This window comes from Orycteropus afer, unplaced genomic scaffold (assembly GCF_000298275.1).
Source record: "Orycteropus afer afer isolate SDZICR_OR568_19922 unplaced genomic scaffold, OryAfe1.0 scaffold00291, whole genome shotgun sequence".
NCBI lineage: Eukaryota > Metazoa > Chordata > Mammalia > Tubulidentata > Orycteropodidae > Orycteropus > Orycteropus afer.
In genome coordinates this window covers 209,550-230,864 of record NW_006921878.1, presented here as the reverse complement: position 1 = coordinate 230,864, position 21,315 = coordinate 209,550, and the positions used below count along the sequence as shown (strand labels likewise).

The 21,315-nt window shown below is 56.0% G+C and overlaps 1 protein-coding gene across 1 annotated transcript in view; it reads left to right on the top strand.

Annotated features, from left to right (window-relative positions):
- Positions 1 to 21,315, top strand: part of AP3D1 (adaptor related protein complex 3 subunit delta 1) — a 41,820-nt gene that overhangs the window by 8,986 nt on the left and 11,519 nt on the right. The window contains exons 2-16 of the mRNA XM_042782346.1: positions 6,343 to 6,438; positions 6,953 to 7,033; positions 7,495 to 7,575; positions 9,126 to 9,233; positions 10,612 to 10,741; positions 12,865 to 13,004; positions 13,673 to 13,746; positions 14,446 to 14,495; positions 17,392 to 17,441; positions 18,132 to 18,180; positions 18,583 to 18,728; positions 19,234 to 19,382; positions 20,124 to 20,354; positions 20,554 to 20,785; positions 21,083 to 21,228. Of these exons, the coding sequence (XP_042638280.1) occupies positions 6,343 to 6,438; positions 6,953 to 7,033; positions 7,495 to 7,575; positions 9,126 to 9,233; positions 10,612 to 10,741; positions 12,865 to 13,004; positions 13,673 to 13,746; positions 14,446 to 14,495; positions 17,392 to 17,441; positions 18,132 to 18,180; positions 18,583 to 18,728; positions 19,234 to 19,382; positions 20,124 to 20,354; positions 20,554 to 20,785; positions 21,083 to 21,228 (1,763 nt within the window). The remainder of the gene's footprint in view (positions 1 to 6,342; positions 6,439 to 6,952; positions 7,034 to 7,494; positions 7,576 to 9,125; positions 9,234 to 10,611; positions 10,742 to 12,864; positions 13,005 to 13,672; positions 13,747 to 14,445; positions 14,496 to 17,391; positions 17,442 to 18,131; positions 18,181 to 18,582; positions 18,729 to 19,233; positions 19,383 to 20,123; positions 20,355 to 20,553; positions 20,786 to 21,082; positions 21,229 to 21,315) is intronic.

Sequence of the window (21,315 nt, the reverse complement as noted above, 5' to 3'; positions counted from 1 at the left end):
TTTCTTGTCACACTTTCATCTCCTTCCGCACAGAGCTCTCCAGTCCATCAGAAGCGGCTGTGTGTGGATGGCACCAGGTAGATAGGGTCAAAACAAGGAGCCCTGGTGGCACAATGCATAGGTGCTCAGTTGCAAACTGAAAGGTCAGTGGTTTGAACCCACTTAGCAGCTCTGTGGGGAAAAGACCTGGCAATTCATTTCCATAGAGATTTTTGTTGTTATGTGCCATGGAGTCGGATCCAACTCATAGTGACCCCCTCCTTGGGTTTCCGAGGTGGTATCACTACAGAAGTAGATTGCCCAACCTTCCTTCCCAGGAGTGGCTGGTGGGTTTGAACCGCCAGCCTTCTGGTTAGCAGTCAGGTGCCTTAGGCACTATGCTACTAGAGCTCACAGCCTAAAAACTGTCTCGGGCAGTTCCACTCTGTCCTCTAGGGGCGCTGTGAGTCAGAATCAACTCTATAGCAACTAATAGCAACAGCAGGGTCAAGGTACCTTCTTTGACACGTGCCCGTTGACCTGGTGCTGTTTCATGAGGTGGCCCTCCTGTCTCGCTGCAGGAACTATGTCGTCACTTTTGTGTTAAGCAGGTGGATGAGTGGGGAGTCTGCAGTCCCTCCCTGCACAACGCCATACTGTGTGAGGTGAGGGTCAGTTGGGTTAAGTGGCTTTTGAGCTTTGCAGGACGCCAGGATCAGCTGGGCTTTGTGAACATCCCGTAGGTCAGGGTCGCTCCCCTGTTGATGAGAGGGGGGTTGGGAATCTGAGCAGCCAGCCTCGTGGTGACCTGGTGTGTTCCCGTCCCGGTGCTGTCGATGGCTGCCGAGGATTCGGCACCACCCCTGGCGCCCCGTGTGTGCAGAGTAGAACTGCTCTGTGGGGCACTCGGGGTGGGGCCTTGCAGAAGTGGACCACCAGCCCTGTCTCCCGGGGAGCGTCTGGGTGCGTTCAACACTAACTTTTGGGTTAACGGTTGAGGGCTTCACTGGGTGTGTCACCCTGGACCTCCTGTGATGGTTCCAGGGAGGACGTAGGAGGGAGCATGTGGCCTCACACTCCCACGGGGTCACAATGAGCCAGAATCAACATGACGGCAAACAGAGGGTTTGGGTTTTGTATGTATCCTTTGCTCTAAATTAGATTCTGAACAATTAAAAAATGCTGAGATCAGTATCGATATTTTAGTGCCTTATTTGCTCTGTGGTGAAGTGTGAATTTTGCAAGGAACTGACATTAAAAACTGAATCACGTATCTTGAATTTCTGTTTTCCAAGTGGCAATGATATGTAGCCATTTATACTTTTACCTCAAATCATTTCTAGTGTATGCCTTCAGTATAGTCCCCTGGATTGAGATCACATCTGAATTCTTTGACCCGTTAATTTGTTTTTCCTTTTTGTAAGAAGGGAAATGTTCCACTGTTTTGACAGCAGTGCTTTGTGAAAATAAAAGATGAACGTGCCCACTTCTTCCCACGCCCCATATTTGTACTTCCTGTGACTCTGTTTGAGAGAACCATTTCTGTGCTTCAGGTGAGCGTGGAATTAGAAAAACATGTATTTATTTTTCCCGTCCTTTTCATTGTCTTAGGAACTCTGGTTGTGCAGTGGTTAAGGCATTTATTTGGCTGGTAACCAAAAGGTCAGTGATTCGAACCCATCCCCTACTCCGTAGAAGAAATATGGGGCAGTCTCCTTTTGTAAAGATTTACAGCCTTGGAAACCCAATAGGGGTCACTATGTATCGTAATTGACTTGATGGCAGTGGGTTGAGTTTTGGTTTTTTCATTATTTTATAATGAAGTGTATGCTCACATTGCAGACTCAACGGGCTGCTGTGGATGAGGATGGGGGGTGGAAGTCCCAAGCCCCCACAGTGTAGAGCTTTCAGGACAGCAGGACTGGCTTACAGAACATTCATTCCTAAGTGTTCCAGTCCTTGCCCTCTGTAAGCCACCACAGGGACAGGGTCACCTACCCAGTGTCTCAGGATTCTCTAGACAGACAGCACCAGTAAGACAGATACGTGAGTGTGTGTGTCTCTGTATGTGTCTGTATGTGTGTGTGAGAGAGAGATTTATTTTAAGGACTTGGCTCTCATGATCGTTGGGGACTGGCTAGGCCAGATCTGTGGGTCAGGCACAGGGACTCCTCCAGGCTTTCACCCCCAAATCTGAAGGTCGGACGATGGGGAGAGAAAAGAGTTCTGGCAAAATGTGCATTTGTTGTCTGGAAGCACAGTACACCTGTCTTGCTTTTTGGGCCTTCAGTTGGTTGCATGAGGCCACCCACACGGGGCCACCATGCTTACCGAGGCCAAGCAACCTGATCACACCTAGCACCTTCATGACAGCCTCAGACTAGCACCTGACCCAACCGTGTCGCAAAGCAGTTAACCATCATGCCACAGCAGCTGTGGGACAGTTTAGTTTGCTTTCTCTCTGGAAAACTTTTGTCATGGGTTGAGAGAGCTTCACTTTGCACTTGCCCTGGCTTTGTGGCCAGGCCAGGGTGTGGGGGACCAAGTCAGCAATATGACAGTTGTTGTTATTTGTTGTTAAGTGCTGTCGAGTCGTTTCCGACTCATAGCGACCCCATGCACAGCAGAACGAAACACTGCCCGATCCTGCGCCAGCCCCACAATCCCTGCTACACTTGAGCCCATCATCGCAGCCACCGTGTCAATCCATCTCCCTGAAGGCCTCTCCCTCTTTCGTCGACCCTCCATCCTACCAAGCATGACATCCTTCTCCAGGGAATGGTCCCTTCTTACAACATGACCAAAATAGGTGAGATGAAGTCTGGCCATTCTTGCTTCCAAGGAGCATTCTGGCTGCACTTCCTCCAGGACAGATCTGTTAGTTCTTTTAGCAGTCCATGGTACTTTCAGCATTCTCCGCCAGCACCACGACTCAAAAGCATCAACTCTTCTTCGGTTTTCCCTATTCATTGTCCAGCTCTCACATGCATACCAGGCGATTGGAAATATCATGGCTTGTGTCAGGCGCACCTTAGTTCTCAAGGAGATATCCTTGCTCCTCAGCACTTGAAACAGTTCCTTCGCAGTTGACCTTCCCAATGCTACACGTCGTCTAATGTCCTGACTGCTTCTTCCGTTGGCATCGATTGTAGAACCAAGCAATGTGAATTCTTTGACAACCTCAATCTTCTCTCCATTTATTGTGATGCTGCTCATTGGTCCAGTTGTGAGGATTTTTGTTTTCTTTATATTGAGACGTAATCCATACTGCAGACTGTATTTTTCAACCTTCATCAGTAGGTGCCTTAAGTCATCCTCACTTTCAGCAAGCAATATGACAGTACCAACAGCAAATCCACTGCCACTGAGTCAGTTCCAACTCAGAGCAATCCTGAAAGACAGAGAACTGTCTCAGGGGATTCCGACGCTGTCAGTCTTTATGGAAGCAGACTGCCTCATCTTTCTCCCCTGGAGTAAATTGGTGGGTCTGAACTGCAGCTGAATTCTTTTACTACTGAGCTACCAGGGCTCCGGGGTGACGGTAGAACTGAGGGTGCGTCTGCTGGAAATAGCAGCATCTTAGACGCTGAGTTGGGGTTTCCCTGAAGTACCTGGTAGTGAGTCCTATTGCTCTTTCACTGGGGGTCAAAGTGAGGCATCAGCTGGGTGTCAGGTGTGTCTGAAGTGTCCTGTGCCCAGTTCAGCGGTGCACCGAGAGCCCCGTAAAAGATCTCTTGTTCAGCTTATGGCTGCCTCTAAGAGAAACCACAGAGAAGCAGGAGTGTGGAGGCCGCGTGTGGAGGGTGGAGACCAGGCCCCAGGAGAGGAGCTCGGTGGGGGCTGTGGGCGGGGGCTTAAGGAGGCCACGGGCCCCCCAAGCAGCTGTTCACCAGGCACTCTGCATTGCTGCTGATGTAGTAGCCAGAGAGCCTGTGAAAGGGGCGCCGAGGGCAGCCAGGGGTCCACCCCAGGTGTCGATTTGGATCCCTGAACGCCCAGCCTGGAGGTTGCTGTACCTGAACAAGGGTACTTGAGCAGGCTGACACCTCGAAGAGGGGAGCCAGCCACTGAGAGCGAGCTTTCTGGGAGCAGCAGCCAGCTGCAGGGGACCCACAGTGAGGCATGAGCAGGGACCTTGGGCTTACAGTGTTAGAGACAAGCGGAGCGGGATCTAAAACAATGTACAGGAGAGACCCACCTACCTGTGGGGACAGGGATGGCGGGCTGCTCTTTCCCGTTGGTCCATCTTGCACGGCCGTAGGGATGCCAGTGCTCCTTTCTGACGAGACACCGGCCTCGCAGATGGACACTGGGATTCTGTGCCTGCTGCTGGCGCCGCTGCCTGCATGTTTCTGGCACGTCCCTGGCTTGTGGCCATTCCCCAGCTCTATGTGGCCGTGAAACAGACCTTTCCACTCAGTGACATTTGGTGTAGGGTTTACCTTCTGTTTTGCCCACTGCTTGTTTCCATCGGTGAATTCCCCTGAGGTGCCAGGCCCAGGTGGGCTCGTGGGGACTTGAATTCTTCAGGAGGCGGTGCAGGGTAGGTGTGCTCTGCCTGAGCTGTCCGGGCTCCTGTGGTCTGAGCCAGAGCCACTGCTTGTGGTGAAATTCTATGTACTTACATTTTCTTAAAAGGCCTGACTGAGATGCTTCATATTCTGCGATGTGTAGTCTTTTGAAGTGTATGAGTCCTGTTTCTTCACGTTCACGGAGTAGTCATCACCCGTCTAGTTCCGGAATAGTCCATACCCCACAGAAACCCTGTGCCCACTCCCACCCTTGCCTCCCTCGGCCCCTGGCCACCACCCATGCCCTTTATGCCCCTGTGTGCTTGTTTGTCCTGGATGTGTCACGTCAGTAGAGTCACATCACAGCGGCTCCGTGCCTGCATGGCCGGCTCCTATGCAGTGTGTTTTCATCCTGCCCATGGGTCAGAGCTTCATCCTGTTTCTGGGGAATGTTCCATGTGATCACTGCATTGGATGGCGCTGCTGGGAACACGGGTGTGCGGGGGTCTGTATGCGGCTGCTTTCATCTCTTGGCCTCCTTGGGTTAATTTCGTGTGGCTACTAGCATGCCATCCAAAACATACACGAGGGCCAACAACTGGCCTATGTCTCTGGGGGTGTCAGGATGCGAGAGACCACAGTAGCCATCCCAAGAGTGAGCCACACCTGCTGCAGGAGAGCAGTTCCCTTCCGGGGCTCAGCGTGGCTCCGTCCCCCCATGCCTGTGACCTGCTCGTGGGGCTCACCCTGGGCTGGCCTGGGACCTCTGCTGCTGCCACAGTTCCCTGGCCACAGACGATTCTGCTGAATGTTTATGACTGGGAGTGGGCACGGTGGACCCGCCTCGCTGTACGCTCCCACATGCTTCAAGTCACTGACTCTTGCCCGAGGGCTCCTCAGCTCTTGCTCTCAGGATGCATGGCCTTCCCCGCACCTCAGGGATCATGCTTTTCTTCATTCAGAAGGAAGGAACAGAAAGGTGGACAGTGGAGTGTTCATGAGGATGTGGAGAAGTTGGACCATCACCTGTTGCTGGTGGGGAGGATGGTGCAGCCACGGGGGAAGGCAGGCTAGAGGTGCCTCAGAAAGTTAAGCTGGAGTCGTCAGATGACCTAGCAGTTCCACTCCTCAGTGTAGACCCAGGAGAAACGCAAACATACCCTCCCTGCCCAAACCCGTGCACACCTGGAGGAGTGGCACTGTTCCCAGCAGCCAGGGGGAGGATCCAGCCCCGGGGTCCAGGAACAGGTGATGGATGGACATGTGGGTCTGTCCCCACTGCACAGTGTTACTCGGCCATCCAGAGAAACGGGGCTCACAACATGCCAGGAGGGAGCTGGGATGCCAGGGTGCCCATTAGGCTGGTGCTGCTACTGCTGCGGGAGACTGCTGCCTTGTGGTGACCTGGGTGGTGCCCTGGAGGGAGGGTGGCTCTTGTGAGAATTCCAGACGCAACGCATGGCTGCTGTTAGAAGGAGGGGCAGCTGCTAGGAGCCAGGGGGCTCAGGGGGCTCCCCTACAGTAGTGGGAGCCCATGTGTCCTGATCCAGGGATCCAAGGAATGCTGGGGGCAGACTTAGGCCCCATGGGGACTCCTGGCCTTACTGCCAAGAGTGGAGTTGTGCTGTTACCACTGCTGTCTAGTTCCAGAGCATCCTGTCACTCTGAAAGGAAACCTACACCTGTTACCAGTCACTCCCCAATCTCCTCCCCCCGCCCCAGGCAGCCGCTGTCTGCCTTCTGAGTCCTTGGGTTTCTTGTGGTATATGTGACTCACTGGCTGCTTTCAGAGTGGTCATTCTGAACTGCTTCAGGAAGACGTGTCATTCCTGAGTTTCATTGTCTCTTTCAGGCAAAATACATCTCGCAGTGCATTGATGAAATCAAGCAGGAGCTGAAGCAGGACAACATCGCGGTCAAAGCTAACGCCGTGTGCAAGCTGACCTATGTAAGCACTGTGGTGCCTGCCAGGCCATGTTCCACTTTACTGCTTATGTCACGGTGCAGGCCTGGCCTTGGGGAGGGTGGGTGGGACCTTAGAGTCGTGGGCCAGCAGGGTTCTAGCTATTGTGGGGCGGCAGGAGGAGCCTTGTAGCTCCCCTATGTCTGGTGGCCAAGCATGAGATTGGAGCTCTCCTGTCCTGGGTGGGTGGTGAGCATGGCCGGCCACTGGCCCTTTTGATCCCTCGCACTCCTCAGTGAGGGAGACCCGTAGGAGCTGGTTCCCCTGTGGCTGGCCGGTGCCATGAATGATGGCGCAGCGGTAGCACCTCACCTGCCTGTAATGCTGGTTAGTCACCCACCCCTCCAGCTTTCACCCTGGGGCGCTCGATCACCCTGTGGTGCGTGCTGACTGCGGGCGGCTGGGACCGAGCCTCTGCTCTCGTGTGCTGGAGGGAAGGACTCTGCTCTGTCTCTGCTTTGGGCTGTGAGTTGACAGCACTGGGCGTCTCCCTCTCCAGTTACAGATGCTGGGATATGATATCAGCTGGGCTGCCTTCAACATTATTGAAGTGATGAGTGCCTCCAAGTTCACATTCAAGGTGAGCTTATAGCCTAGGTGTATGATGAGGCCTTTGAGCCCTGAGCTGTGCAGTTGTGGGCTTCCGGGGTGGGGGGGTGTCAAGCGGGGACAGGGAGGCAGTGGTGGTAGTGGGGGAGGAAATCCCTCATCAGGTCATTAAGTGCCACCGAGTGAGTAAGGAGGCCGAATGCCAGCAACAGACTTGCAGCTGAACAGCTCTAGGTGAAGTGCCAGGGAAACAACACCTAGACCCCGTGCTTGGGGCATGCCCCCTGTAGTTTAAGGACGCTGGCTGCACTCCTGAACGACTCCTGCTGCCCACCCCCTCCTGGCCCCCAGTGCAGGGGTTGCTGCGAGGCCCAGGGATGGTGGCTGCTTGGAGCAGCAGAACCTTCCAGGGCAGGGGCTGAGCGTCCCTCGGGAGGAGGGCTGAGTGCAGCCCTGGCCACTTCTCACACCTCTGGCCTCCCCTTCTCTCAGCGGATCGGCTACCTAGCTGCCTCGCAGTGTTTCCACGAGGGCACAGACGTCATCATGCTGACCACCAACCAGATCCGCAAGGTGAGCCTGACTCGGCCCAGGCAGTGCCCAGTGACGTGGTAGGCCCTTGGCCCCAAAGGCCAGCAAGCTCACAGGCACCTGTGGCCCATCAGGAAGTAGGTGTGTCTCCTGCCAGGAAGCAGGTGTCTCTCCTGCCAGGAAGTAGGTGTGTCTCCCTCCAGGCAGTGTTCTTCTCAGGAGAGACATGGGCACCCCCTGCTGTCCACTTTCTGTCCTGGCATCTCAAATGAGCTGAAACTTAGGAATCCCCCAGTGTGTGGCCTGTGGGCGCTGGGCCGTCCCTGACCTACTGGGCACCTGCTGGTTCTTCCTCTGCTCAGCGGTTACCCACATGTTCTCACTGTAGACCATCACTTCCCAAAAGTCCCTGGACCTCTGTGGGTTTCTGCTGTGCCCTCAACCCCTAGGCCAGGGACGTGGAACTAGACATCTGGCCATCAGGGGACTGCATTCTGTTCTGGGGGTCCTGATCATATTTTCTGTGTTTGGCCTGGAGTTGGGGGCCTTTAAAACCAGTTGATCCCCACAGCCCAAGAGGAGGGCTCGGGACGGGCTCCCCTGTGTGTTCCTCCTTAGACATGTGGAAGGTTGTCGTGAGTCCTGGGAAAAACCTCCCCAAGTCAGTGGTAACACAGCAGCATGTTGCTGAGTGCAGAGACCAGGTGGTTCTGAGTCTGGGCTTTCTGTTAGAACCGTAGGATCAGGACTGAGGGGTGAGTAACCCTGGGGAGCATTAGGGCAGCTGTCAGAACCTCTTCTTGTCCTTCCTGGTTGGGGTGGTGACTGCGTCCTTAGGCTGATGTGTCTGAGCCCCTGGGACAGGTCTGGGGGCTTGTCCTCGTTGTCATAGGGGGAGGTGGTGGTTGTCACGTACCGTTGAGTCAGTTCTGACTCATGGCAACCCTGTGTGACAGAGTAGAGCTGCCCCACAGCATTTCCTAGGCTGTCATCTCTGTTTCCTTCTCAGATCTGCTGGTGGGCTCCACCTGCCCACCTTTCCGTTAGCAGCTGAGCACTTGACCACTGTGCCCCCAGGATTCCTTGCTGTAGGGGGAAAGAGAGCCTGACCTAATGGCAGGTTCCCTGGGGTGAGATCCTGGGGGCTGTCCAAGTTGTGCTTTCCATGCTCCTGGGGTCACCACAGTCATGAGCAGGGTCACTGGGCCTGCTGCAGCCTGACTGTCCCTGGGCTCAGGTGTCCCTGCCTCCGGGCTGTGCTTGCATGAAGCACAGCCCCCTCTGTGACCCAGGAGCCTCCAGGAGAGTCAGTCCATTCTCAGCCATGGAATTTTATGGCGAAAATGGGGTCCAGTCTTGGTCGCCAGGCCCCAACACATCCTCCTGGCTCTCAGGGATGGTATACAGAGCTGGTTGTGAATCGTTGGTGTCCCATAGATGCCCCGTGGGCAGATGGGACTGCTCCTCTTCCTCCTGCCACCCCAGAGCCCTCTGAGGTGGGGTAGGGGGTGGGGAGGTAGCTGCATTCTCGTAGATGTGTGCACAACCTGGTAGGGAGAGGTCCGGCAGACCCTTTGTCCTACTCATTGCAGGACCTGAGCAGTCCCAGCCAGTACGACACTGGGGCTGCGCTGACGGGCCTGTCCTGTTTCGTCACCCCGGACCTTGCCAGAGACTTGGCAAGTGACATCATGACGCTGGTGAGTCAGCATGTCGGGGCCAGGTCGGGGGGTGTGGTGAGAAAGCGGGGCCCTGCAGCCAGCAGCTGGGGTGGGCGCCAGACCAAGTCCCGGCCCACCGTCTGTCGTGCTGGGTCTCACTCAGAGCACACCGCTCTCAGGTTTTCAGTTTGGCTTCTTTGAAGTGCTCCTTCCTTGGGGGAAGAGCAAGTCTCTGCTGAGTTGATGGGCTCGGTGTACTTACGACTTCCTGCCCTAAGGAGGTGACGTGATGGAAGCTGGCCTGGCCAGTGGCCAGTGGGTGGGTGTGTGGTGTTGATTCTCCGTCCTTGACCACAGCTGCACTTCCCTGGTGAAGTTGGTCTCGATGGCCAGAAGCCCAGACTCAGCTTGCTCTCACTGGGGCCCAGAATGTTTGGGTTCTGGGATGCTTTCGGAGATCCTGGCCCTCAGGCCCGACCCCAGCCACCCAGGGCTGCTTCCAGCAAAGCATGACTGAGGGCCCAGCTTTATGCTCAATGTCTGCCACAGCCTACAGCCTGCTCACTGGGGTCGCCCAGGACAGCTGGGAAGCCTCAGGTCCTGGGTCAGGGGCTGGTAGACCTCACCTAATGGGTTCTAGATTGGGGTCAGCAAACTTCAGCCTACAGGCCAAATCAAAACCAGCATGCCACCTGCTCTTGTAAATACAATTTCATTGGCAACTGGTCACGGGCGCTCATTTACAACTGGTCCGTGGGGGCTTCTTGCTCTGGTGGCTAAGTGCCATCTTCATGACCCCTTGTGGAACGTGTGTCCCTGGTTGAAGCTGTCCTCAGTTGAAGAGCTGAGAGGCCTGGGGAGAGTTTGCATGTCTGTAGGGAACATGAGGGGCAGGTGGAGGGCTCTCAGCTCTGGAGCCACTTGGAGGTGAGGGCCTTCCTGGCTGGAGCCCAGTCCTGAGGTGGGTGGGTAGCTGCAGTGTCAACACACAGGATGAGGGATGAGGGATGAGGGTACCCAGAGGGGGTGGGGCCAGAGCCTGGGAGCCGTGCTCTGAGTCGGCCTTGGTGGCCTAGATGCCCAGGGGCTCTGTTGATGGGGCCAGAGACTAGGAGACCTCGTTTGCAGCACCATCTTCCACCCAGCCCTCCATTCCTCCCTCCCTGCGTGGATGCTGCTGCGTTGGGGATCTGGGAGCAGACAGACGGGGGTGAGGGGGAGCTCTGGTCATGGCACAGGCAGAGTTGATTCCACCTCAGATCCTGTGTGTGGTCACTGGGACTGGTAGGCAGCCTGGGAGGCCTGTGTTGAGTGAGCTGGAGAAAGGCCTCCCGTGGGTGGCAGGGGTGGGATTGGGGCAGGGGCAGTACTGGGACGTGGTGGAGTTCATGGAGACTGAGCCCCCATTACCCTGCAGATGTCACACACAAAGCCTTACATCCGGAAGAAGGCCGTGCTGATCATGTATAAGGTGTTCCTCAAGTACCCTGAGTCGCTGCGCCCCGCCTTCCCACGTTTGAAGGAGAAGCTAGAGGACCCTGACCCTGGTGCGTACACTAGAGGGGACGCAGGGTATGACGGGGCCTCTCTGAGCTGGGATGGTGAGCTGGAGGACCCTGACCCTGGTGTGTACACTAGAGGGGATGTGGGGTATGATGGGGCCTCTCTGAGCTGGTATGGTAGCAGTGCAGGGCTCAACCTCACTGGAGTTGCTGGCTTCCCGTGAAGAGGTAGTTGGGGTGAGGCTTTTAAGGAAGGAACTGAGGAAGTGTGGGGGCACAGCAAGTGGGGAACTGTGAGCTGCCAGGTTGCAGGCTCAGAGGGCCCTGCAGTAGATGGGCTGTTGGGTGGGCCTGGCAGGAGCTGTGGGGTCCCTGGCAGGAGGGGTTCCCAGAGCCCTCTGAGCATCTTCACATTGCCATCCCTTGTTGTAGAAATGATAGCAGCGTCAGGAGCGAGGGTCAGTAACCCCTGTGGGGCGCCCTTGGCCTGTCTGAGCAGCGGGTTCCTCGTATACCAAAGGGGACAGTCGGGTGCAACACAGCAGATGGTGCCTCCTCCGCTCCAGCTCCGGCCTGCAGAGCTTTCTAGACTTGGACCGCCCAGTATAGTAGCTGCCACCACCTGCATGTACCTGTTGAGCACTTAAACGTGGCCTGTGCAGCTGGGCAACCAGATTTTCAGTTTCTGTTTCACTTCAATCCATGTGCACTTAAGCAGCCTCCAGGGACTGTTGCTCCTGCTTTGCCAGTACTGCCCTGGGCCTCGCATGACAGCCCTGGTACAGCGGGCAGTCTGCAGAGGCGCAGATGTGAGTCCGTGAGATTCAGCCCTGGGCGTGATTCAAGGCGTAGGATGTGCCTTTTCCTGGGTCCCGGAGTTGGGTACAGCTGGGAGTCCCAGACTGGCTCCAGGAGGTTTCCCAAACCCCATCCACCTGCCGGGAACCGCCCCTGCCCAGGGGCTCCCTGCTGGTGGCATTGCCCCAAGCTGACCCCTCAGCCCTGTTCTCCCAACTAGGCAGGTTTTGAAACGCTCCGAGTGTGAGCACCATCCTGCTTACTTTCTCCTGAAGGCCACGCTCAGGACTGTGGGGTGTGTGGGTCCTGCTTCCTTAGGGCCACTGCGTGCCCTTTTGCAGGGGAGAGTTGGGCCTGGGGACCATGTCCCCATCACTGGCAGGAGGTGGCAGAGTGGGGCTGTGCTCCCGGCTTCCCTGCGTAGCACGTGTTGTGCAGGTGTCCGCAGACTGCCCCCCCCACCCCCAACTCCCCGGGGCTGGCAGGTGCGAGTGGTCTTTAGAGCAGAATGGTTCTGAAATGGGCCAGAGACCAGGGGCTGTTCTGAGGGTGCAGGGCCTTGTTCTTCCTTGGCGCCGGGGTCCCTTCCTCCCTGGGCTGAGCCCCCTGCTTCTGCTTTCCCTCTGGCCTACCTGAAAGGTGTGCTGCTTTGGAGTGTTTCTCTTCTCCTCTTGATAATTACAATTTTAAGAATGTTTCGAATTTTCCTTTTGAAATAACTTCAGAATTTAAGAAAAATTTGAAAAAAATAGTGTGAAGGTTCCCAGGTACCCTTGATGCAGCTTTCCCTTTGGTGTGGCGTGGCCCCCTGTGAATGGTGTGGTGTCAGTCACGTATAGTATGGTACAGTCTCCCAGACAAGGAGCCCTGCCGGCCTCAGCTGCGTGTGCCCGGTGTCCTATGGACATCCTCATGGGCTCCAGCCCATCTATGGGCCTGTCATCGTCCGAGTGCTCCCCTTCCTACTGGCCTGTCCCTGGGCCCCAACTCCTCTTCTATAGGACATGTTGGCAGGAGCATCCCCAGGCCTCGGATGTGTTGGTCGGGGGATCCCCAGGTGTCTGGAATATGATGTCAGTACACCCTCAGGCCTCCGGGACGTGATGGCAGGGGGTCTCTGCGCCTCTGGGATGTGATGGCAGGGCCTACCTGGGCCTCTGGGACATGTTGGCGGGGAGATTCCCGGGCCTCTAGGATGTTGATGGGGCTTCCCTGAGCCTCTAGGACATACTAGCGGAGGACCCCCAGGCCTCTAAGATGTGATAGGGAGGTCCCCCGGGCCTCTAGGAGGTGCTGGCTGGAGGGACGTGCACACAGGACAGGTGCAGTGCAGGCCCTGCTGATGAGGGTGCGTCTCCTCTTGCCCACAGGTGTCCAGTCGGCAGCTGTCAACGTCATCTGTGAGTTGGCCAGGCGCAACCCCAAAAACTACCTATCCCTTGCCCCGCTGTTCTTCAAGCTCATGACTTCATCAACCAACAACTGGGTCCTCATCAAAATCATCAAATTGGCAAGTAGCACCCTCCCGTGTCATGTCCTTTCTGTCGTCGTTTGGAACCTGACTGCAGGTCCCATCCCCGCTGCCACAGTGTGCTGAAGCCCTGGGTGCGCTGGCATGGTCCAGAGTGCCCACCCCTTCTGGTGGTATTGTGTGATTATGTGTCATGTGGAGTTTGCTGTATTTAAGTGCATGACTCAGAGACGTGAATGATGTTTCTGACCTTGTACAAGCACCACTACCGTCCAGAACGTTCTTACCACCCAGTGGGAAGCCCTTCCCCATCAGCAGCCTCTCCCGTTCCTCCTGGAGCACGTCAGTGAGCGTGTCTATCTGGATTTGGTTATTCTGAGATCTCACACAAATGGAATCGTATGGTACCTGATCTTTGGTCTCTGACTTCTTTGCTGGGCACAGTGTTTTTGGGGTTTATCTGTGTGGTAGCGTGTGGCAGCTTCATTCCTCTTAATGACTAAGTAACATTCTGTGTGTGGCTAGGCTGCTGTGTGGTCCATCCCGCTGATGGGCACTCAGGTGGCCCCACCCTTGGGCTGTGGTGATTGTGCTGTGGGGAATGTGGGTGATGACGGATTGGCCAGGGCGTTGGTTTCCTGACTCTGAGAAGCATCCTGGGACCTTGTTTTGGGAGGCACGTGACCTGCTGCTCTCCCAACCCGCAGTTTGGTGCTCTGACTCCGTTAGAACCAAGACTGGGCAAGAAGCTGATTGAGCCCCTCACCAACTTGATCCACAGGTGAGCACACGGCCACTGATGTCCACCCGCAGCACCACTGGCCAGGGCGTGGTTACCTGGGCGTGGTTGGCGACAGGGGAGGGCCTGAGCTATGGAGGCCCCTAGAGTCACCTGACAGATAGTTTACAAAGGATGCAGCATCTTACTGGGTTTTTTTTCATCAGGCTATGTGTTTCAAAGTAGGCACCTGACCCCTGTGGTGTCAGGTAACCCTCCCTGGAAGCCAGGGTATAGGGTACTGTTTTTTTTAAATTCCGTTTTTAAAGCAGTAGTGGCGAGAACCGGAGAGCAGGTGTAGGCCGGCCTTAAGAGTCACGTGGCGGCTTGTGCTCCCAAGAGGCTCACACAGCTGCCTCAGGGCCATTCCTGATGAATCTGAGAGCATCTGAGGGGTGGGGGGTGGTGAGCCACGGGGTGGTGTCTCCGTCCTCTTCCTCGTGGAGCCCCCCAGGGCCCTGATACTGACCTTGTGTGTTAGGGTTTTAAGCATTCTGTCCGTTGGGAGGTGGGACCACAACAGCAGCTCCCAGTGACTCCCTGAGTGGTAGGGAGTCCCTGGCCCTCCCGGCTGTGTCAGCTCAGTGACATGGTCCATACTGCCAGGGGAGCAGTGACTTCCCATGAGGCCTCGTGTGGCTCGGAGGCGTGGAGACCCAGTGGAGGCCTTGCTCCTCATGGTGTTTGTCTGCCCTCCTCTAGCACGTCTGCCATGTCCCTCCTCTACGAGTGTGTGAACACAGTGATTGCAGGTGAGAACTGAGCCAAGGCAGGGGAGCACTCGGAGGGGAGGATGAGGGCTGGGGGCAATGGATCCCTGAACCCTCGCAGCTGGGCTTCCTGGGGATCTCTGGGGCAGCCCAGCTGTCTGTGTCCCTGGGCCTTGGCAGTATGAAAGTTTACTGTGTTTGTGTCAGAGGCCCAACCAGGTTACACTGGGCTGCTCGTGGGACCCCTTCATCCTTCCTCTGAGTGTCATAAACCAGCTCTCAGAGGCTGTGCCCTCCCGCTCACACACACAGGCTTGTTAGTCAGCATTGGGCATCCCCCTCCCCCTGCTAGGGCCAACCACATTTGGTGATGTGCACCGAATTTCTCTGTCCAGGCAAGACGTGGAGGTGTCAGGGCAGGTGGGGTGCAGGTGGAGGTGGGGCTGGGAACCAAGCTGGGTGGCATGGGTGCTGACAAGGGTATGTCGAGGACCAGGAAGGCTGGGGCCTGGACAGTGGGAAGGATGCAGCCACCACTGCCAGTGGAGCATGTCTCGGTTGTCTCCTGCTGCTTGGATGGAACCCAGGTGGGTAGCTTTAGCAAGCACGTCTTCTTTTTCACAGTGTAGGTAGGAGGTTAGAAATCTGAGTTCAGGGCGCTGGCTATGGGGCAGGCTCTCTCTCAGCTCTTGGGAAAGTCCTTGGGGTATAACCAGCTCCTGCTCTTCAGTCGCATGAGCCACCTTCCTTTCCCTTGGCCAGTGCTTCCTGCTCCTGCCTCACCAGCTCTTGTAGCTCTCAGAGGTGATTAGCTTAGACCTCCTTGGCTGATGGGTCTCTTTAACATAACAAAATCCCCTGCCCAAATGGAATCACATCCACAAGTGTAAGACTTAGCATTTACAACAGACATCGTGCGGGAGCACAATTCACTTCATGACAGTGGTTTTGGGGAGCAGATCTGTTCAGTTTCAGACAGAGTTACTGAGGTGTCCATTGAATGCCTAGTTGATGGTGCTGTGTAGCGTGGCTGCAGGGCCTGGGGTGCAGGAGGCCGGCCTGGGTGCTTGTCCGTGGGCGTTAGAAGCAAGGTGATGAGGCGGTGCCGCCCAGGAGTGGCAAGTCAGCAGAGCAGAGACGGGGACCAGGGGCTGGGCTCGAGGGCACAGCAACATCAGCAGCCTGAGAAGAGGAGGTTCCTCGTGTTGCTCTTGGTCCTTCAAGGTCAGGAGGCAGCGCTAAGGAAGTGAACGGATGAGATATAGGAACTTGCTGCCAAGAGATATGGAAGATCGTACACTGAACACGGAAATAGGAAACACTGGTGAAAGAAGTTATAGACCTAAAAAGAAGGAAATGCACCCATGTTCATGGATGAGAAGACCTAACCATTGTTAAGATAGCAGGAAACCCCAAAGTGATGTATAGATTCAGAGCAATCCCTAACAAGATCCCAGATGGCTGCTTTGCAGAAACTGACAGGCTCGTCCATATATTTGCGTGGAAGTGTAAGGGCCTCAGAATAGCCCAATCTTTAAAAAGGATGACAGAGTTGTTCAGTCACACTTCCTGCCTTCAGAACATACTACAAAGCTGCAGGAATCAAAACAGTGTGGTTTATGTGTAAACAAGAACAGGCAGACCAATGGAAAGGGAATGGAGAGTACAGAAGTAAGCCCTGCAGTCAGGGTTTATTGAGTTTGACGGGTGCCAAGGAACTGTGGGAAAGCACAGTCTCTTCAACAAGTGGTGCAGCCAGATCCCTACCTCATCCCAGTCCATACACTGAAGCGGGCGGGATGGATCGGAGCCCTAAGTGTAAGAGGTAGATCTTGGTGACTTTGGATTAGGCAGTAATTTCTTAGATAAGATACCAAAAGCACAAGCAGTAGAGATGAACCAAGTAAGGTAGACACGATGGGAACGAAAGGCTTTTGTGTTTCCTAGGACGTTACCAAGAGAGTAAGAAGCCTGTAAAATGGGAGAAATTATTTGTATTCACATATTTGTTAAGGAACGAATGTCATGAATGTATAAGGAGCTCCAACTGAACAGCAGAAAGTCAATCCAGTTAGAAAGTGGGTGAAGGACTTGGGTGTTTCTCCAAAGGAAGTATGGAAATGGACAGGCACTTGGACCAATCGATGCTCAGCGTCGTTCACTGTTGCTGATGTCGTTAGGTGCCGCCACGTTGGTTTCTACTCATAGGGATCCTACGTGCAGAATGAAACCCCACCCGCTCCTGCACCATCCACAGTCACTGTGCTTGAGCCCATCGTTGCAGCCACTGTGTCGCTCCGTCTCGTTGAGGGGCTCCCTCTTTTGTGCTGAGCCTCCACTTTACTGGGCATGACATCCTTCTCCAGGGACTGTAGCCCCTCGTGATAACATGATCAAAGTACAAGGGTCCAAGGCTTGCCATCCTTTCTTCCAAGGAGCATTAACCATGAGGGAGGTCAAATCAAAGCACAGTGAGATACAGCTTCACCCACTGGGATGGCTCTGATGGGAAAAACGGAAGTGGCGTGTGCTGATGAATCGGCGGCTGGCAGGAGGAAGGGCTGTGCTCCTGGTGCATGGCCATTTCGGCCTTGCCCCGAAGGGGAGGCCTGGGGCCGCCATTGTTGGCAGTGCGGCAGTGCCTCCAGCTCCGTGTCCCTGGGCATCACAGTAGAACTGTGCTCTGTGGGGTTTGCTGGGTGTGACCTTTACGGAAGCAGGTCACTGGGCCTCCCTTCTGAACTGCCTCTGGGCAGACTTGAACCACCAACATTGTGGCTACTAGTTGATATATTTAACGGCTTGCACCACCCAGGGCGTGGGCGCAGTTCAACCTTGCATTCCTTGCTGGTTGTGGGGTGGTGTTCGTGATTGGCATGTTGGGTTGGTGTCTGACAGTGGCTGTGGGATGTCACTGACCTGAGGTTGTCTATTTTAGTCCTCATCTCCCTGTCTTCTGGCATGCCCAACCACAGCGCCAGCATCCAGGTATGAGATGCCCCACCTGGGCTGTGGGCACCAGCAGGGCCACTGAAGGAGGTGCCAGCCCCATCCCCACTGCCCCATCATTAGCTGTCCCCCCAGCATCTGAGCTCTGAAGGCAGGCTGTGTCCCATGTGATTCGCCACCCACTCCCACTTGGTCCCGTGCAGATCAGTGCATTGGGGCAGGGGGCACACTTGCCCACAGCAGCCTACAGTTGTGGTGCTCTGCTTGGCGACCTCCCACGATGGGGGCTCAGACCACCCCACCTGAGACCTCCATCTAGGCTCCCTGGAGGGCCCCCCAGTATGTGAGAACAGCCCCAGTGCTCCCTGGAGGCCCCCCCCGGTGTGTGAGAACAGTCCCAGTGCTCCCTGGAGGCCCCCCCCCCGGTAGGTGAGAACAGCCCCAGTGCTCCCTGGAGGCCCCCCCGGTAGGTGAGAACAGCCCCAGTGCTCCCTGTTGAGGTAGCAACTCTTGCCCACACACAGACCTTCCCCGGTTTTCTGCTTTCTACCCCTTGGTACTGCCAGGTGTGACCCCTGATTGTCCTTCCCCCCCTTACCCAGACCAGAAAACAGGCAGGTTGCCAGGCACTCAGGGCAGGCTGGCCTCAGGCTGGCTCAAGTCCTGGTGTTCACGGTGGCTGATGTTTTCAAGGTGTAGCCAGCGCTCACCTCTCTCTGTCTCTTGCAGCTTTGTGTCCAGAAGTTGAGGATATTGATAGAAGACTCCGATCAGAACTGTAAGTTGTTCCCAATCCCTGTGGCTTCTCAGGGTCTTAAGTCCTAAACTGCCAGATTGTAAACTCATCAACTGTAAGAAGAAAGCTGATGCCCATGTCATTCCCTTTACCTCCTTCACCTTCAGTAAACCAGGGCCCAGGGCCCAGAGCCCCCTGCCCTCAGTGAATCAATGCTCAGATCCCCCCCACAGTCTTTAGCATTCAGATCCCCCCCAGTGGTGGTGGGGGATTTGGGGGGGGTCTGAGCCCCCTCTGCAGCTGAGGACAGGCTGCCATGCTTGGGCCATGCTCACGTTTGGGGAGCCATCTCTGAGCACTTACAGACCCTTGGTTCAGCCTTTCTCCAACCAGTGCTGCCCTGGGCACCAAGCAACCTCACGGTGCCATGCGTCTGCCCCACAGTGAAGTACCTGGGTCTGTTAGCCATGTCCAAGATACTGAAGACGCACCCCAAGTCCGTACAGTCCCACAAAGACCTCATCTTGCAGTGCCTGGATGACAAGGACGAGTCCATTCGACTGCGGGCTCTCGACCTGCTCTATGGCATGGTGCGTGCCCCTCAGCCCGCTCCACTTGCCCTGCAGTATGGTGTGTGGTGCGTGCCCCCACCCTGCTCCACCTGCCCTGTGGCATGGCGTGTGTCCCCCACCCCTCTCTACTTCTTTATGGCATGGCATGTGCCTCCCCCAAGCCACAGGGACCTGCTGCTTGTCTCCCGACCTGTGCAGGCAGCTGGCATGCCCACCCCCGACCTGAATACCACATTCTGATACTCAGTGTTGCAGGCATATGTTGCTTCCCCACATAGATTTGTAAACGTGGATTTGTGTCTTGTGAATCTCCCTCAGGAATTATAATGCAGCCAGGCTGGGGTCCAGGCATGCTGTGGTCCAGGCACACTGGTATCTGGCTTGCCAGGAACTCAGCTCCTGGGGTCCAGGTTTACCGGCATCTACCTCAGGCTGCCCACCCCCTCCAAGACCGCAGGCTCTCTACCACCAGCAGGTGGAGTGCTCCCAGGCTCCACCCACTCACATGGCCCCTGCCCCCTAGGTGTCCAAGAAGAACCTGATGGAGATTGTGAAGAAGCTGATGACCCACGTGGACAAGGCAGAGGGCACCACTTACCGGGACGAGCTCCTCACAAAAATCATCGACATCTGTAGCCAGTCCAACTATCAGTACATCACCAACTTCGAGTGGTGCGGTCACCTCACACTGCGTGTAGTCCAGCTGTTAGCAACCGATTCCGAATATACAGCACCCTTCACACACTGAGTTTCTCAAAGCCTGGCCAGTAGCATGTCAACAGTGTTGAGCGTGATGCACCTCGCATACCGCAGGCTTTACACATTTAAGGAGTGTCAATCAGTTACCATAATAGCCTTTCCATTTGAGAGCAGGTTTAGGTCTGTAGAGAAATAAGGACAGAAAGTACAAAGGGTCCCTGTGCCACCTCTATGCTCTGTGCTATTTCCGCTATACTGATTTCTCCTTTGTACGGCATGTTTGTTAAAATTGCTGGACCAGTATTGATGCATCGCTGTTGCCTGATGTTGGTTCTGAGCCCAGGCTGTCCTTAGGCTTGCATGCCTCAGAGTGGAGCTGTGTTCCACACACTCATCAGGCCTGTGAAGTCAGTTGCCGGGCCTTTCCTCTGAGGTGCGTCTGGGTGGTTGGTAGCGAGCAGGTTGACTAGCCACCTGTGACTGTGAATGGCCAGTCTTTAGGTGGTGTCAGGGTTCACTCTGTGTTGTCTGGTCCTGAGGGTCTAGACAAGTGCATACTGTCCCCAGCTACAGCATCACGCCGAATAGTGTCACTGCTCTCAGAAATCTCAGACTTCCTCTCCCCCCAGTTCACTCTGAATTTCATTTCCTGAGCGGGAAGCAGAAAGCCTCACTGTCTCCGGTGCTTGCTCAGCGCCCCCCGCTTCCCCACAGGTACATCAGTATCTTGGTGGAGCTGACGCGGCTGGAGGGCACGCGGCACGGCCACCTCATCGCAGCGCAGATGCTAGACGTGGCCATCCGCGTGAAGGCCATCCGCAAGTTTGCCGTGTCGCAGATGTCAGCACTCCTGGACAGCGCCCACCTGGTCGCCAGCAACACCCAGCGGAACGGCATCTGTGAGGTGCTGTATGCTGCTGCCTGGATCTGCGGGGAGTTCTCAGAGTGAGTGAGTGGGCCCAGCGGGGGGCTCAATGGCTGTCTCTGCTCTCCCTCACCCAAGTGTTGTCCGTGGGGGCCTGGTGAGCTGCCCTGCCTCCCCTCTGGCCCGTCTCTCACTGTGGGGCTGGCTCAGAGCATGGGCAGGGCTCCCTGAGACACAGGGTGGGGCGGGTCGACAGGGTCACACACCCTCCATCCACAGGCACCTGCAGGAGCCCCAACAGACGCTGGAGGCCATGCTGCGGCCCAAGGTCACCACGCTGCCTGGCCACATCCAGGCGGTGTATGTGCAGAATGTGGTTAAGCTGTATGCAGCCATCCTGCAGCAGCGGGAGCAGGCCGCCGACCGTGAGGCTGCCCAGGCCGCCACCCAGCTCTTGGTGGACAGGCTGCCTCAGTTTGTGCAGAGCGCTGACTTGGAGGTCCAGGAGCGGGTGAGGCTGCAATGCAGGGGCAGATGGGTGGGAGGACCATGGCTTGGGAGCCAGGCAGCTGGTTGTGGGGGCCGCGCAGCACAGGGTGGGTGGGGGTGGGCTGCAGGGATAGGTGGGGGTGGGAGGGCAGACAGATGGTCAGGGGAGTAGGTGTGAGGCAGTGACAGATGTGCGGGGGGGCTCCAGCGGGAAGCAGCAGGGCACTCTATGACTGTCCTTGTTTAGATCACCGGTCATCTTCATGGCTGGGTCACCCAGGTGGGGCCCTGCTCGCTCACCAGTGTCCCTGTCCCGCAGGCATCCTGTATCCTGCAGTTGGTCAAGTACATCCAGAAGCTGCAGGCCAAAGATGTGCCGGTGGCTGAGGAAGTCAGTGCTCTCTTTGCTGGGGAGCTGAACCCGGTGGCCCCCAAGGCCCAGAAGAAGGTCCCCATCCCTGAGGGGTAAGCCTGTGGGGTTGAGGCACCTGGAGCCACTGGGGGAGAGAACTAATGGCACGTGTGGTCTGGGCTCCCGCAGGTGAGGACACG